The sequence below is a fragment of the Taeniopygia guttata genome, chromosome Z (genome assembly GCF_048771995.1).
Source record: "Taeniopygia guttata chromosome Z, bTaeGut7.mat, whole genome shotgun sequence".
In the NCBI taxonomy this organism is placed as follows: Eukaryota; Metazoa; Chordata; class Aves; order Passeriformes; family Estrildidae; genus Taeniopygia; species Taeniopygia guttata.
This window is the reverse complement of record NC_133063.1, coordinates 18138488-18156592: the sequence shown is the minus strand read 5'-3', so window position 1 is coordinate 18156592 and position 18105 is coordinate 18138488. Positions and strand designations below refer to the sequence as shown.

General features: G+C 36.6%; 1 protein-coding gene across 6 annotated transcripts in view; it reads right to left on the bottom strand.

Moving 5' to 3' along the window:
* Positions 1-18105, bottom strand: part of SKIC3 (SKI3 subunit of superkiller complex) — a 48323-nt gene that overhangs the window by 2595 nt on the left and 27623 nt on the right. For all 6 annotated transcript variants that reach the window (XM_030258045.4, XM_072922010.1, XM_030258044.4 and 3 more), the window contains 15 exons: positions 17830-17971; positions 16511-16604; positions 15847-15924; positions 14412-14536; positions 12650-12773; positions 11496-11714; positions 10654-10726; positions 9917-9970; positions 9699-9810; positions 8422-8550; positions 7691-7812; positions 5881-6039; positions 3246-3398; positions 1352-1482; positions 1-124 (listed from right to left, as the gene is read on the bottom strand). In XM_030258045.4, coding sequence (XP_030113905.4) covers positions 1-124; positions 1352-1482; positions 3246-3398; positions 5881-6039; positions 7691-7812; positions 8422-8550; positions 9699-9810; positions 9917-9970; positions 10654-10726; positions 11496-11714; positions 12650-12773; positions 14412-14536; positions 15847-15924; positions 16511-16604; positions 17830-17971 — 1839 coding nt within the window. The remainder of the gene's footprint in view (positions 125-1351; positions 1483-3245; positions 3399-5880; positions 6040-7690; positions 7813-8421; positions 8551-9698; positions 9811-9916; positions 9971-10653; positions 10727-11495; positions 11715-12649; positions 12774-14411; positions 14537-15846; positions 15925-16510; positions 16605-17829; positions 17972-18105) is intronic.

Below are 18105 nucleotides of genomic sequence, written 5' to 3'. Positions count from 1 at the left end.
ATCTATTAATTCACAATCATCTTTGGCATACAGATGTTGCAGGAGGTACCAGCGTGCCACCGACACTATGGTTTCTGGATTCGCTGGTTGATAAACAACTCTTTCCAACATTCGCCGAGTCTCCCTGGCAACATAATCAAAACATAATCCAAATAAAATTCAACTGAACAGGCCTCATGGAACATAACAAAGCAAGCAACAATGGCCAGAAGTAATATATGGGAAAGCCCTTATTGCACCTCCTGCAAACAGAGACAAGATGTGCAATTGCAGAAGAGAAGGTAATTGGAATAGAACACTACACAAAGTCTAAAATTCTGTTTGGCTGATACTACCTTGCAATATCAACACACCATGTACCTAACAAATGGATTGTCAAATTCACAGTGCCATTTGAAATCTGGTAAAAACTGGCAACTACATGTAGGGATGTCATATTTATTCACCATCAGCTTTGGTTCTTGTTCTAAGAATTCTGTCCTTTACAGCCAATGTAATATTCCAGTACATTGCTATTTAACAGGCTGTTGAGAAGTTACATGTTTTTGTTTCAAGATTAATTTATTGTTTCAGGATTTTGAAACACCTAGACAGATCAATTAGATCTTGTGATACACTGTTCATCTAAGTTAGTGTCTGGAATTGTAATAAGACAGATTTTAATTAAGTTTCTATCTTAATTTTATTGTAAGTGACAACCATCACAATCATATTAGGAGAGACAACAAAAAATGTAAGCCAGTTTCCTAGAATTATCTACAAAAGAGGTGAATTATTGAACAAAACCATACCAAATCCTCTAATTTTTCACAGCTAAAGCTAAAATACTATCGAAGACAAAATGGACATAGCAACCAAATACACAACACAGGAAGATTTCAAGAACCCCTTCCCTAAATGCTTTCCCCCTTCCTCAAAAAGCCACAATGTCCACCTGGCTGTTCAGGAATGGGCATGAACTTTCACTTTGAGCCAAATTTAGGATCAAAATTAATCCTAGCAGTAGTCATAGCAATGATATCTGTTTCCACTGTGCTATTTTAGAAGATTTCTGAGAACGTGTAGTCTACCTGATGAATTTATTTAGATAACATGCTTTTAAAATAAAAGTTGTCTTACAGCCATTGATGTTTTTTATTGGGTGTTTTTTTTTTTTTTTTTTACAAATAATGGAAGATTTGGCTGCTTCCCACATTACTAACCCCTTCCCCCCTCTCCCTTTTATTAGCCACACTATTTCAAGAATTAATTTCTGCTTTCAAGTTTCTTTAAGATTTTGAAGATAGATCAGCAGATAATGACCACTTGTATTTTTAGACACTGTATTCCACTGACAACAGATCATGCATACCTTGCTCCCATTTTGCGATTATACTGTAGCAGGGCTTGAAGCAGAGCTGCCAAGGGGCAAGGAGAAAGTTTCAAAGCTTCAGTTGTTGCCTCCTGAACCAAGGATGGCCAGTGTTCATTTGGGACATTAGCCTATTATAAAAGTTAAGAATAAAAGAAAGAGAATAATAATAAAGAAATTTTAAAAAATAAAGAGAAGAAAAAACAGGGGGAAAATTACTCCATTGTAGCATATTTGTAACTCTCTAGAAAGTAGGTTTAATTCAAGCTGTTCTGAGAAGTATTTGACAGGTTAGAAAGACATTTGTTAAAAAAACCCAGACTAACAGTGGCTAGAAGTGCCCAGAAAAGTCATATTAATGTATTTAGGATCAGCTTTGCCAGCATTCCCCCTGCTAGTTTATGCACATAGTCTTTGTTTTTTCATACAAATTTTAGTAGTGCTTCAGAAATCTTTGTAAATCTTCATACCACATATAAAAATATTCTAGAATGTAGAATCTATCGCCAGAAGTGACATAATTTTTTTACCAGAAGTCAAAACGAAGTCCTAGACTGTAATGACCTAACAGAGCAACTACTGAGCAAAGCCATATATCTTAAGAATATAAGCAAAGCAAAGAAAGAAAAACTAGCTTTAGAAAAACCTTATTGTCCCCATTGTATTTGGATAGCATTCAAATTACTGTACTTGAAAGGGTGACCAAATCTTTACTTGGAAGATAAAACTGGGAGACAAGCAATTTTCAAATACAGAGCTTTCTTGGACCTGAGCAAGTTTATCACCAGGCTTTTATACATTTCATGAAACCAGTGCAGAAGTGCCAAAAAATATTAACTCATCAGCTTCTCTGTTCACTTAAAATATAAAGATAAAATAATCAAATTCATACTAATCACATTTTTAAACAAAGTCTTTGTTTATTCTCAGACAATTCAAGCCAGCCCTTAAAGATATAGTATTCATCAATTTAGATGGTATCTTGAGACCTCTGAGAGCTTTTAGAAGCAGTAAAAAACAAAGCAGACCACTAAAAACTGACAGAAAAGCAGCAGGAAAAAACTGCTGCTCAACAAATTCTGCTTTTGGAAGTAATGGGCTTGTGAGAAAAACTGAGGACTTCTCTTCTCTTCCTTCCCTTCCCCAAAAAGGAGAACATTTTTGCAACTTTATCCTCAGTAAATCTGTCTTTTCTTACATAGGATATATGGGGGTTACTTTGCCTAATTTTGATTACAGCTGCGTCATTAATTAATTTGTGAAAAAGCATTAGCCAAGATCACAACAGTATCTGCATTTTACAGTAGACTTTAAATTCTGGTAGTGCACTTCAAGTTTCTAGAGTGACACTGCTTGAAGATAATAAACACTTGCCAAGACCCTGAGATATGTTCACTTTGCCCCCCAGTGCAAGGAATAGAGTACTTTTGTTTATTCCACAATATACAATTCCCTTAGATTGTTCTTAAATTTCAGTGCAAAGCATCTTATCTGGAAATGACCATACAGCATAAAAATACATGAAATATGACTGACTGACTTCTCCAAGCACCAGTAAAGAAAAAACATCTGTTGAGGCAGTTGTCTGAACAAGACATTGGTCATTTGAAGGATACATCAATTTGGATGATCAAACTATAACTGTTATAGCCTTACTGAGCAAATGAGCCCCTTTGGCACAAAGTGGTTCTATGTGATTATTACATTGCAACCTCTCTTACAAAGACATGTTCTAAGAATACTCCACTGCCCCTTGATGTCTCATTTTATTCTCTGGCTGGCATTCATAAAACATAGAGTCATTTCAACAGGGGCATCATCTAATGACTACAGAAGCCTTCTATCCCACCAATTTCTGTAAAATCATGCAGTAATGTTATATTGGTTATCCTACCATGCAGATTTCCAGTGCGAGCATAGCTAGCCTGAGCAGACTAGATAACTTCCCATTCCAGCTGCCCTGCTGTGATGCCAACTGCAGACTCTTTCTGTAACACATCTCTGCTCCAGTCATCATTCTCTGAGACTGATATATTTTCGCCAGCCACTGAAAATAAACATCCAACAAAATCAGTTATGGAGTCACCAAAACACACATCCATTAGGTAATACCATTTAGTCCAATTTATGAGAATACCACAGCATATTATTAGTTGACATCACGCATCCAGTCTTCGTTCCAACAACATACTGTGCATTGCCCTGCAGAAAAATTAGTCAGCTGCAGAGCTGGCAGTACACCTCACTACAGTAACTTATTTTAAAAGTTCCCTAGCCCACTCATAGGCTTTTTTTGATAGGCTCACTCAGCTGCTGCCTGCTCTGCCAGCACAAGATGTCCTGGATTTCCTCATAAAGAAAAGGAAAAGGATTCTAGCTTCTCTATCTTTAATTCAGTAGTCATCACACATTTTTTGAAGCAGATGAAGCCATATTTGAAAAATTTTAACATGTACATGATATACATGAAGATGTGCAAGCCATATTTAGAAATATTTTTTGCTGTATCACCAAGTAAACAAAGTAATTCCCTTGCTTTTGAGCAAAGGCCTCTAGACTTTTCCTAGCAAAGGACTGCAGGGTGTTAGAGGAGGCAAAAATGTTTTCTGGTGCACAGAAGTTACTACCAATTACAAAGAGCAACACATTGGAAAGCACTAATTAGCACTAGTGAGATTGTGCATTCTTGACATCAAGCTGCAGGTCTGCTTTTTAGAGTAAAACATTTATTCATGCGAAGGCTTCCCTCAGCCTCAGCTCTTTGCAGCTGAAGATGTCTATCACTCAAATAAAGAATAGAACCCCCATGCAAAGACACAATGGCAGCTTTGCCAAATCTGCTTTTCTCTATTTTCCTGACAAGTCACAGTACAAAGAGTAGAACAGCCATCAGAGCAGCAGTTCAGCAGCACTCTTAAATTCCACATAACCATTTAGACAAAAGCCAAAAACTTAACCAGAAAGAAAACTTAATGACACCTCTAATGCAGTAAAACTGTAAGGCACAACAATTGATATACCAAACTCACAGCAAGTCTAGAGACAGAAAACATAAAAACATACATTTATCCACTAAGAGCAAATGTAGCAGCCAAGTTTTTCAGAATGCTACCTAAGCCCTGAGAAATACTTCCCTTAATTCAAGACTAAAAAGATCTTCATCACAGTTATCTTATCTGTGGCCTGGATTAAGAAGACCAAAACAAATCATCCCTTCCCACTTCCCACATCATGTTCACTCATTTCACTTATTCTCCCTGCTTGTAAGGAAGATGACTTGGCTATGAAAGGGATGCTTGAAGAATGTACACAAACCCTAATTAATTTAGAAAATGTTATTAAAAAAGAGGATACAATAATTTCTAGTGTGCCCCCTATTTTGCAAAGTCAACCTGAATGAGTTCTATATTCAGAAAGATGAAGTCTCACAAATCACAGAAAAATGCATCAAAAAGCATCTTTACCAGAAATAATGCTCCTGGTGTTTCTGAAAAGAAGAGGATCTGCAGCCTTCTAAGAAGAGAGATCATGATCTGTACAGCAGTCTCACACTGATCTTCTAAGAGTGAAAATAACTTCACTGAATCTTACCACAAGCAGGGTTTTATTTTATCAATGGGCAGAGTAGCATCATAGATCCTTCATCTACATAAAGGACTCTAAACGTTCATGTGATTTTTTTAAATGATGTGCTACTTACATTGGTAAAGACAGATAATAACTGAAACAAAGTATTTTACAAAGTAAATTTAACGAAGTAGATAGAAATATATTTAGATTTAAGTGAAATGTGCTACTTAAGTTGTAAAGTTTAAATTTTTTTTTTATCTACAATTCATTTTGGCAAGCCAGACAAACTGTAAACTAAACTCAACTGTAAACTAAAAAGCAGTTGTTAGAAAATGAACATATTTGGTGTTGCATCACCAAAAGGATCTCTTGGTATGTGTGAGACTTCTCAGACTGACTCACAGAAACAGCATATGATGTGAGATTTAGCACTTTTGTGTCAGCTAAAAATGATTACTCATCATGCCACGGAAGGGAATTACTGAACAATTTTACCGGGGGTGATTCTCTGCAGTCAACTTACTGAAAAGAACAGTGACACCTGAAGTCAGGACATTATGGAGAAAGAGACTAACTCAGGTTTTCAGACCCTTAAATAAGAAATTGTGTATTACTACAACAGGAAACCCTTTACTTCCATTTATTCTTACGGGTTATGAAGTATTTCATTGGTCTCTGCTCACATGTCAAATCACAGACCCCTAAAGACAGGGATTCCAGGCATTTATCTCAAACTTTTAATTCTCTCCACGTCTACTTGGTCTTACTAGCAGTCCTTAGTATTTCAAGTTCTATAGAAGCTAACATCATGTTTCAACTTTGGAACAAATAGAATTTAAGCTGTTTTTTCTGTCAATGACTGTCAGCAGATAAATGAAATCCAGCAGTGAAACAAATGCTCACCCTCTGACAGCAGGTGTGAGGGTGGCACACCAGTCAGAGAAAAGATTCACACTTACTTGCCAGGCTGCAGCTGAGGATGAACTGGACATGACTGTCTTGCGAAGTTCCTCCAGGATGTTGTCTGGAAGTTCTTTGTGAGACTGCAACAGCTGCTTACACTGAATTTGTCTCAAAAGCAAAAACAGAGCTGGGTGCTCAGGGCAGTTTTTTAAACCCTAAACACAAAACAGTCAGAATTATCATTCTCCAATATCAAGAATACTTAGATTTTCCATTCTATTCTTTATAGAAAATAACATTGAAAGCATTCTCAGGGTGCTTGAAACATAGCATTTTTCTCCTCCTTTGCACAAAAGAGTACTCCAGGAATTGACCCATTTTTTATCTCCTCAAAATACATTTGAAATCTAAGCTCAATTTTGTACATTTCCATAGGCTTCTGAAAGACAGCTCTCACGTGGTTTGACAATTATTAAAAATTTTGGGCCTATTAATATAGGCAAAAACCTGTCTTGAGGCTAAAAGGGGCTTCAAGCAATTTCAGTTCTCCCAGATAAGACACTATATTTTCACTGGAACAGAAGCACTTTACTAAAGATTTCCTATTCAGTAACAGCAGGTATCCAGAAAGTATTACTTTGAACCAACACAAAAAAGCAAAGACAGAAAACTAGCTATCTGTTGCTTTACTCTGCTCAGGTGAAGCATGTGAAGATTCTGCAAACCTCACTGCACGTTATTTTCTGTGCTGAAGTCGCAAGACTTCCAAGAATTCTGACTCAAAACAGATTTGTTTTAACAAACAATACTTGTATTTTTCACACATTTTTAAACGAAGTATATTGCTTGTGAATCCTTCACAATTGAATGACAGCAGTATCTGACTCACCACTCCCAGTCATACTGCTTTCTGAGACTTCTGGGGTCCAAAACTACCACTGAGAATTTGTGGTACTAGGGAATGCTATCCTTTTTTCTTCACTAATTGCAGACACTGACTGTCCTCTCCCCAGGCTATTTAATCAAACAAAAACCAAGAGAATACAAGCAAAATCCACCAAAAACCTTCACCCACACCAAAACTGGGGGAAGGACAGATCTTGTATGTCTCAAAATCTCTGATCATTGTTCATATGAGGCAGGCCAGTATACAAGTTGTCGAGAAAAGGAAAACATCTCACCAAGAAAACAGAGATGTAAGAAAGTACTTCTTCATGAAAACCAGCATGTTCAATCAATCTGCTTGTCTGGTTTAGGTTTGTTGTCGTTGGTTTTTTGTTTTTACTCTCACTTTAATGAAATATACCAAAAAACAATGATCACAATTGCATGTGATTAGTAATTTTCCTTAATGAAAATCAGGGATGTGTGCTTTTTTGCTAATCTTCTGCCAAGTCTTCTGCTCATTAACACCTTCTTAAATGTTGTTAACAACCCAGTTCCCTTCCACAGCTGTATTGCAGCAAGACCTCTCTGTTTAATAATTAAACTTGCAACAGACATCAGCTTTATCACACACACACTACTTGTTTCAACTATTAACACAGTTCTGCTGCTTCAAACAGTATACTGGAGAGGGGAGAATATGTCAACAATCAGTTCAGTTTGTCAGAGCATGGTGCTAATACTGCCAGAGTTGAAGGTTTGATTCTCATACAGGCCATTCACTTAAGAGCTGGACTTGATGATCTTATCTTTATGGGTCTCTTTCAACTCAGAATATTCAGTGATTCTGTGAACTATTGTATTTTGTAGCTCCAAGGGAACAGACAGTTGCTAATTCAAACATTACCTTACTGTATAATGCACAAAAATAATGGCTTCTATACAATTCTACCACAATCTGACAATGTGACACCATCATACCTTGTTACAAAGAGCTTCAGCTTCTGACAGTTTACCAGTCTCCTCTAGACTGGTTATAGCTTGACACAGACACCAGTCTTCCAGAGTGCGGACATAATTATGTGGAAGGTTACTTTCTCCAGCTGTCAAGACAGACAACATGCTTAAACAGATTAGTATTTATGCTGTAGTACAATACCACGGTCGCAGGTTCTAGATATCTTAAGGGAGAACTTTTATGAGTTTTAATGTGACATGGCTCCCTTCATGAGTAGGAACATTGAAAGATGGCACAATCAAAAGCATGAGGGAAAATAAGCATACACCATTTGAGATAATGGTTTGAGATAATTCAAACATGGAATTTTAATTCCAGTTTTCAAAACACTATGGGCACTGAGCAAGAATGAGTATCTACTGGAAGAGTTGCAGAACTCAAAATTACTTTAGCCTTTTCAGTTACTGCTGCTGCAATGTAATACATCCACAGCTTTCATGGATGTAGGCATCAGAGTTCAGAAATACTATTTTAGAAAACCATTTGAAGCTTTGCAGGGGAAATCTAAATCTAACTATATATTAGAATTTAACATGTTTTTTTGTGTAAAATACAATTACAACTATTGAATAATTACCACCATTGAGTAATTCTCAGCCTATTTGCAAGTTCAGAAGAGTATTGCAAGCTTAGATAATTTCATTTCGCTTTTTTAAAATGAAACACATGTTTTAAAAGGAAACTTATAGCTTACTTTTGGCTGAAACTGTAGACACAAGTGTCATCTCTAGACCGGTTCGTTTCGGTTCAGTGTTGTTTAGACAGACAACAGTGTTTTCAGCATGACAGGCTGCCATTAGCACTGCCCAAGCAGCAGGATTATCTAGAAAAGAATGGTCAAAGGGAACTCACGCCCATTCTAAATATGCCGATAGTTCACATAGAATGGAATTTACCAGATAAAGCATAAAAGCATACCTATCAATGGAACCATACACTGTAGATACGATACCAACAAATAAGAGAAGTAATTGAGCTCAAACCAAGGAAGGTGGTAACTACTTGCTTCTAACTAGTAAGATTAATCAGATTATAAAAGGAAGATACTGTTCCTAAAGCCAACTAATATATTTTTCACAGATAACTTAAGTGTACTAAAGCTGACAATTTATTTTTGACTATACAGATTAATCTTAGCTTTCACCGAAGAGTTGTAACAAAACACAAAGTGACAGACTCAGTCTGTTCTGTCCACCACCATGAAAGTAACAGCAACAGGTGGCTACTTCCACTACCAGCTAACTCCTGTGTCAACTTCACCTTTAAATAGCCCTGTGAAGAATACCTACTACTCTAAGAGCAAGATCTAACAAAGAAAAATGTAAAGTATGCTGCTTTCAAACAGCAGTCATATACTCATATTTCTTGTAGGAAAGTAATTGACATTATTTTAACTTGCAAGCCAGCCTTATGCATCAGAGCAAAATGACTCTAGAAGAAGCAATGTTTTAGTATTTCACTATCAAATACAAATTAGGAATTGAAAACCCCACCAGGCTTGCACTTCATAAGATAAAGGAAGAAGATTATTTAGTAAGACAACAATAGAGGTCTCTATTGCTCATAACCCACACATTTTAACAGAACCTTTCTAATCAAAAATCTCAAGGTAGATGAGTAATTCTTTTCTGTCTGGTGTTGCATACTGAGGGAACATGTTTTTCAATTTTGTCTAGCATACTAAATAATACTTATATCTTTTCCTGTTGAGAGATTAAGAAATTGCTCATCATTTAGAACAAGCCTTAAAACCCAGTGATATTTTTCTTATTGTTTGGCTTAATTCCCATTCCACTAAATTTGGAACAAAACTGACAATTTCCACTCTAAGCATTTTCCCCAAAAGATACGTGGATAACCCTAAACAACAAATCAACCCAACAAAAGCAGATTTTACTTTAATCTAGTAATTTTTGGTTCTGATGGATGAAAAAACAAAGAATCGCTACTGTGTTTGAGAACAAGAGTAACCTGGGCAGACATGGATGGCCTTCTGAATATTTTTCAGAGGATTGTTTTTCTTATCTTCTAACATGTGACATCCTGCTACCAACTGATTAACTGCAATATTCAGCAGGACTTCCTATAAAACAGAACATGAGAGTTACATAACACTGTAAGTGATCAGACATAATTAATTTTAGGACTTTTTATGGAATTGCAAAATCTGCATTTTACGAAAAGCACACCTTTCTACAGTTTACATCAAGTGTATGTGCGACACTTCCTGCCAAAGCTCCTCCCTGCAAGATTAAGAAAACAAACAATTAATTTAATTACATGGCTAATTAATTTTATGCAAAATATAATGCCAAAGTATTTTTATCTTTGTTATTCACAAGTACAATATTTGCACAAGGAGGCAATGTTCTTGTTTCAGCATGATCCTTTTATAAAAAATTAGCAAGAGACATTCCAGATTAGAGTTTATCCATATGATTGATTTCTAATTTCAGCCTCATATTGAAAAGGTTTGTTTTCAGGTGATATTAGCATAAATTAAGACAAAAAGTATTTATTTGGAGGAAAGCTAAAAATAAGCAGGAAAGTGGCAAAAATCCACTGACTAATGTGAAAAGTGAAGATGACTACATTAACCAAATTAAACACAGGTTAATCTTTATATATTTATTTATATAAACACATCTCTATAAAACTAAAGAGAATTATACATAGTATAGCATTTTATTGTTATCATAATTCTAGCAGATCTTTCCTCTAAGTTTACTTCAAGAACCATTACCTCATGGAAGATGCAAATAATGGTATATAAATTCAGTATGTAGCTGTGCATTATTTTAAATGTAAGCCTTAAATTTTCCTATTAACTGGTGAAAGTCCACACACTGAAGGGTGGGGTGTTTTTTCAGTTAAGAAACAACACAGACTACTTGGAATGTAAACAGCACATGTATATTACACTTACTTTCGACTTTTTGGATGCATACAGTGGAACTACTCGAGACAGAAGAGACCAAAGGGCAGAGTTATCAGGGTAACTAGGGAAAGAAAAGGGTATTAGACTGTCTGGTTTAGATATGTACCCGGTCCTTCCAGGACTCAGTAGGCACTTACTATAAATATCAAATAGAGCTTTTTCTACTAAGAATACAATGCAATGTATTAAAACATAGACATGGGTAAAAACAAACAACACAACATTGAAACTGCTATCTAAATAAATAAAATGTACAGCATGTATATCAATATTCATTGGAAGAAAACAAACTTTTGGGTTACAGGTCTTGTCTTCATACTACGAAGCACAAATTTTTGTTATAGCTGGAAAAAAACAATTGCATGAAAAAACACTTTGAGAGACTATGATGTGTGCCTTCCTGAAAGGCTCTGAATGCTACAACTAAGCAAATCAAATTTAAACACAGTCATTTAGCTAATGGCACAAACAGCTTCAAAGGCTGCTAAATATCAAATAAAACCCCAAGGGACTTTTCTAGGTTGAAGGTTATGCCACACAGGATGAAAACTGCTTTCACAGAAGAGTAAACTAAACTACCTATCAAAAAAGCCCCCAAAACAAAATCAGAAAACAGTGAATAAGCTATGAAACTTCTGCTATTTGATTCCATAAATAAGAAAGCAAGCTTGTCAGCTAAAGGTACAACCTTACGTGAGGACTTCATCTTTGAAAATGAATTTTTGTTAAAAAAAAAAAATTAGAATAATGATTCAAAGAAACAGGTTTGCTTTCTCTTCAATGCAATCAATGCATTTACAAGGCAATTTAAAGGAAGACAAACTATATACCTGTGTATTGCTTTGGAGACTTCCCTCTGGACTGCCACATTTCTACCTTGCAATGCATAAACAGCAGACGCAATAAGACACCTCTCATAAATCCCATCATTCCCTTTTTCATGCTTCAGTAATTCTTTTAGGGCTGCTGTTGCAAGTGTTGCATCCTGCTTTACCAATCCCAGTGTGCACAAAGCCTTCAGACTTTCTGTACTAGGTTCCTTTAATGAGCTGTTGAACCAGAGAGAGGGAAAGAGACAACTATTTTGGAATGTGATGTTTCTTTCCTAAGCCATTCACTACCCCTTTTTAAAACACAAACATATAACATCATTAGAAACTCTCATTGTTCATGTTTATGACAAAAACAGAAGCCTGCACTTATTTACAAGATGTAGGAAATACCAGTTTCCTAGCCACTAACCATAAAAGTGTTATGTAAAATAATGGTGAAAAAAAATAGTGAAATATAGTAAAAATATAGAAAAAATAGTGAAAAAAAATAGTGAAAGTAATGGACTTTAACTACATTAGTAACTTGAGTCTTCTGGTAAAATGGGTGCTGCACTGCTACTACTAGAGCTCTCTACAGACAGAGAGTTGCCCCCGGCAGGTGAGATGGTAACTGTTAACCTGTAGCTACTAGGAGGCTAACAATGATGCACAGGCTATTAGCCCCCACAGATTTGAAAAATAGTAAGCATTCACCACTTAATTGCACAACTAATAGAGATCTGTTTCTTTTCATGGGAAAGCTACAGGATTTTCCTGGTCTACGTTGCTGGGAACACAATCATTTCTGAGATTTTTGACTACTGAAACTGAAATTATTTTCACGGGTCATTCAGAGTTCATACAGCTAAAGAAAAAAACATTGCCTAGAGTCTAGGACAACTACAAAGTAATACTTTCTTAAAAGATAAAGTTTCTAAAACTTCAAGGATGCTAGACATCTAAACTGCTCAGCCCTTCTACTCAATACAGAATGTGAAAGAGACAGATCATGAAACAAAACCAGACGTATCACATGAATAAGTACACCGCATTAATATTCACTTTTATGCTGCAATACATAAAGAAAATATCCACCTGAGTTCCCACAAAAAAGAAACTTGAGGATTTAATAGTACAATAAAATATCACATTCTGATTGTTTCTCCACTCACCATTTAAACAGCAGAGTCTTTGCAGCATCCACTTTGTTCAGTTTATATTCTATCATTGCCAAGGCAGTCAGGACATGTGCTTTATCTTCTTCAGACTCAGCAACAGACAATGCTTTTTCATAGGCTGGTAAAAATTCAAAACTCAGAATTGAATGAGGAGAAAAAACACAACCTTTGTAAAGCCTTTAGGATAGCTCGATATTAGAACAGAGAGACACTTCAGGTTCAGATTCACTGTGTTTTCCCACCTCAAATCTTAAACAGAAGACAAAAATAAGTTGACCAAGACTTTGGAAGTAACTATGTTTGCAAACACCAGATTTACTATTTAGAGCCTGGGAGTTGTTTAACACATAGCAAGTAGAAACAGAAATGAAAAGCAGCACTGGGCTATTCAGAAAAACCCTGCAAGAACATGGTATAAATACTTCCCTGTGATAGTTCATTTACAAGACAGTAGTTTAGATGGGCACACTCATTCCAAATACAATATAAAATTATTTAAAACACCGAGCTGACTGTTCCTTTGTGGGCACTTATACTTCTACACTGATTATTGCATACATCTTTTCATGAAGTTGCACATTTCAGAAGTGTGGAACATGACAGTACAATTACATTTACCACTAAAGCTTAAGTGCTTTGAACAACGCATTAATCTCTTATGACAGAATCATAGAATAATTAGGGTTGGAAAGGACCTCTAGAGTTCAACCCCTCTGCCACAGTAGGGCCACCTACAGAATGTGACACAGGACCTTTGCAGGTGGGTTTTCAATATCTCCAGAAGGGAGAAACTCCACAACCTCACTGTGTAGCCTGCTCGAGAGCCATCCTCAATGTAAAGCTCTTCCTCATGTTGAGATGGAGCTTGTGTTTTAGATGATGTCCATTACACCTTGCCCTGTTGATGGGCACCATTGCGAAGTAGCTAGCACAATCCTCTTGACACCTGCCTTTGAGACATTTATATTGATATCACCTCTCAGTCTTCTCTTCCCTAGACTACAACTGATTCTTCCAGAAAAATAATTTAATTTGAGAACAAGGGAGGCTCATAGAAAAACAGGAATCTGTGAATGGATAAGAATCATACACTTGAAGAAATTTATTTTTCCTTACTACACTTGAGTGATACTAGAACCCTATTAACAGCCTAATGATTTGGAAGGGACCCACTAACATCATGAAGTACAATTACGCAGGACACTTCAAGATTCACACCATGTGCCTAGACCACTGTCCAAAAGCTTCTTGATCTGAAGATAACATTGGTGCTGTGATGACTTCCCTGAGGAGCCTGTTCTAGTACTCAATCACCCTCTGGGTGAAAAATTTTTTCCTGATATTCAATCTAAACCTCCCCTGACTCAGCCTCAGGTCATTTCCTAGAGTCCTGTCAATGGTTGTGAGACTGCCCCTTCACTTCCTCATGAGGATGAAGACCATAATGAGGTCTCCTCTCACTCTCCTCTTCTTCAGGCCAAACAAATCAAGTGACTTCAGCTGCTCCTCATAAGGCTTCCCCTCCAGATCCTTCGCCATCTTCACAGCCCTCTTGTGGATGCTCTTTAATGTCTTTCTTTTATTGTGGCGCCCAAAACTGCACATGGTACTCAAGATATTAAAATAGTTGTGGCATTTGTACTTACACATTAGGACTGAAAGAGCAAAATACTAAATGTTAGCTAGGTTGGTTAGACAAACAAATTTTGTTAAGATTAACCTCAAAATAAATGTTCCATAATGTTCTGAATTTTACCTTTGATACTTTCTTCTAAGAGTCCTTTCTTGAAGTAAGCTAAGGCTAACCCCACAATGCCATCAAACTCTGTTAGGGGTGTTGATGTGTAAACTTCAATGGCCTCATCGCACCGCCCAAGAGTACTGTGAAAAAAAACCCCAGTCACTGGTAGGAAGGATGCAGCAACAGCTGCTAAAGTTCAGACAACCTGTCCTTGAGGACCAGTGTCCTCTATTCCACAGTAGTTTCAAGCAGACACCTAGAAAAGTGCAATATTAGGACAACAATGTGCAGTATTTCCCACCCTTTCCCAGGTATAGCAGTTACTCTGTCCAACTGTTTGTTGCATGAAGAACAACTGATAGGAAGAAGTCCTCCACATTGACACGACAGCTGTATACAATGTAAATGACTTAATGGTCATCACAGTGCAGGGGGAGAAAACAGAGAAGAAGAAACATGCAAAAAGCAAATCAAGCTTTTTTTTGCAAAAAAGCAAATCATGCACACAGAGAAAGATTACAGCATTCTTGTTGTAGGACCACTATGGAAAGAATAATACAGGAATTCTGTTTATTAGAACTGCTTATCAGTTACTAGATATTTGATCTTGTGTGAGTTGCACACATGAAATAACACACATACAGCTTGGATGTGAGATTTCAGGAATCTAAAGAGTTGCTTCTAAAATCTTCCCTAAAGTTAATGAATTACCACTTTGTCACAGGTTAGAAGTTTCAGTGTCATGTACAAGAATATAAAAGGGTTCCCTAGAGAGCTAACAAATATTTAATTAGTAGACCTTGAGCTATCTCATATCAAAGAGAAATCCTAAAGTCTGCATACTTATGTCCTGCTTATGTCCTGATCCAGAAGGCATCATGAAGGGAACTTAGAATTGTGAGTAGGACTACAGTTAGAGGGGTTCATCAGCAGAATGACCACACACATGTACACAACACCTCAACCTCACATGCTTCAGGTTGTGAAAGTCAATACAAATTCAACGGGTAGGTAAAAGGGCTTTGGAACATAGCTTGAAGCAACAATTTTATTCAGACTAAGCCTATTACATAGCTTAAGGGTCAAGATTGTAAAAAAAAATAAATTTCAAAAAACCACTACAGCTTACTGTGGAGACAATATAACAGCTACATTATATAGACTACATTAAGACATGTTAGTACCAAGCAAAGGATAAGGGAATCACTGATATGTTACAGTTTGTGAAGACATACAGCAATTCCTTCAAATATGATTTTTTTTTTTTATTTACATTACCCGTTTCTGGAGCAAATACAAAGTTCAGTCAAATCTGTCTACAGTTAGGAATAATGTTTAATAGATTATTTTTAGCAACCATCTTTCACCTTAAGCCTCACCATATTTTGTACTGTTACATTCACTCCTCCAAAGCTGAAGTTAGGGGCTCAGAAAGTCAACAGACACTTACCATAGTGACCTGCCATAGTTTTGCATTGCTGTATTGTATTTCTCAGTATCCTCTGAGTTTTTCAGAAGTGAAGCTGCCCTAAAATTAACCACAATGAATGTTACTTATCATCTGACTATAAGATGCGTATTTTGAGAACAGTTTTCAGAGAAAATGGACAACTGTTTTATACAAAAGCTTTTCTATGATAATTAAACATAAACAGAGCCTATTTTAATTCATCAACAAACATGTTCACCAAATACCGTTTAATTTGCCATCTTCCCCTCTTTGAAAAGAAGAGACAAGAAAAAATAAAAAAGAAACCAAAACCAAACCAAAAGGCCAACCACCTCCATTAATTAGAGTGGGATAGAGAATAAAGCTAAAACTAAGCTTGCCTTCTTCAATTTCATTTAAATCCCACACAGTGAGTTAGTTAATATAATGATAAGACAAACAAGTCTTAGGACATCTTTACTTTTCCAGTTCTGTGTTCTGCCTTTCCACATTTGGTATTGGTACATCCATACACTCACCCCTACAATACACTTAGTTGAAATGTACTATTGAACAGAGAAAGAAAAGTTTATCTATGGAAAAGAAAAACCCTTAGGTTTTTCAGATGGTGCTTGGAAAAGAAGTCAAGGAGCTTCTCTAAGCTTTCCAAGGGTATACAGTTTACCTCTCATAGGCATAGGCTGCCTGCTGTTTTAGATGCAGATACTCATTCAAAAACCCAAACATAGTGAAAGCAGAAGCATCATCTGGATTTCTTTCTAGAAAATCAGAATTGACAATGTAGGAAAACAAGATCAGTAAGCTGTGAAAAAGCATTACAGAAACATTGCTACATCAAAGCTACCGTACATGCACTGAACACTTTGCCAAATGCTTCTGTCAGCTGGTCATGAGAATTTTGACAGGCTTGCAGGCAAATACAGAAGGGACAGATGACCCCAAACAAGACATCAGGTTGGCTCAATTTAAAATATTATGATGTACCATTAATACATAATGCAGTCAATATATTTTAAGTTTTTCAGGCAGATTTTTTTAAATGAAATGGGGAAGTGTTCATCTTGCATTGACTCTAGTAAAATATTAGTAGAATCTTACGTTTTATTCTTATTACACTCTGAAATAATTCTGTGCAATGTGCTATAGCACAACCCTGCCAGAGTAGGGAGATAAGACCAGATGACCATTATGGTCCCTTCCAAGAATAGTAATTTTGTCATTTTTAATTAATTGCTAAGGCACAAATTCGTCAGCTGTCTTCTCATCTCAGACTAGTAACTTTTCTCCCCAAACTAGGGAGGAAGGCTCTCCAGAGTCCCCTTAAGAACAAGGTACAAACAAATAGTCTCACATTCATCTCATTTACTGTGAGATGTATTTTCTAGCTCTCAAAAGTCAGCAACAGATTACTCAAATGATTTCTTTACAGGAATACTTGCAGATTAATGAACATCTGCATTTGCTCTATCTGCTTTCCAGGCTAGACATATCCAATGGGGTGGCTGGCTTGGAATCATGCACTAAATCAGAGTCCATCACCTGCTGAAGGTTAACAAAATCATATGCTTGAAATTATTGAGTTACATAGCATACAGCAACAATCCTCTGCCAAGCTTCACATCACAGAAGCAGAGGATGCGGTCCCTATCTTCACTTATGCACACAGACACATGCAAAGGGAGTCTGAGTGCAAACACCCTATGAGAAGCATGACAAGGCTCTGGTCCCTATTTTCATTGGTCTTTGAAAGAGCTAGAAGGAGTAACCAGACAGAACCCACATCCATTTCTCTAGGGAACCCATTTTCAATGACGAAAATTGGTCAATGGTCTGCTTATCCTGTTTCAGTTAGTTTACAGCTAAAATGCCTCTCCCCAACTCAGCCAGACCTCTCTTGCCCAGAAATAGTACCTACTGTGTATCTATTAGTTCTGAATGCATCTGTTAGGCGTGACAGGTTAGAAAGGTATTTAAATTACCTACCTGTGTATTTGCTCAAGACCACTTGGGCTGCTGGTACGGCATTAAGTTGAACAATGTTGTACAGATACAGTACAGTGTTTCTGTTGTCTTTATCCTGCAGTGTTGAACATACCCAGTGGGCATAGCCTTTTGCTCCCTCAGCCTCAAGAAACAAACAGACATCCCCCAAAATAGAAATCATTAAGCCTGCTCAAGATACAGCAAAATAATTGCAGATCATAATAATTCTAATTCTAAGTTTTAGGACAGAGTTTTGGCTAAAAATCTGCATCAGTG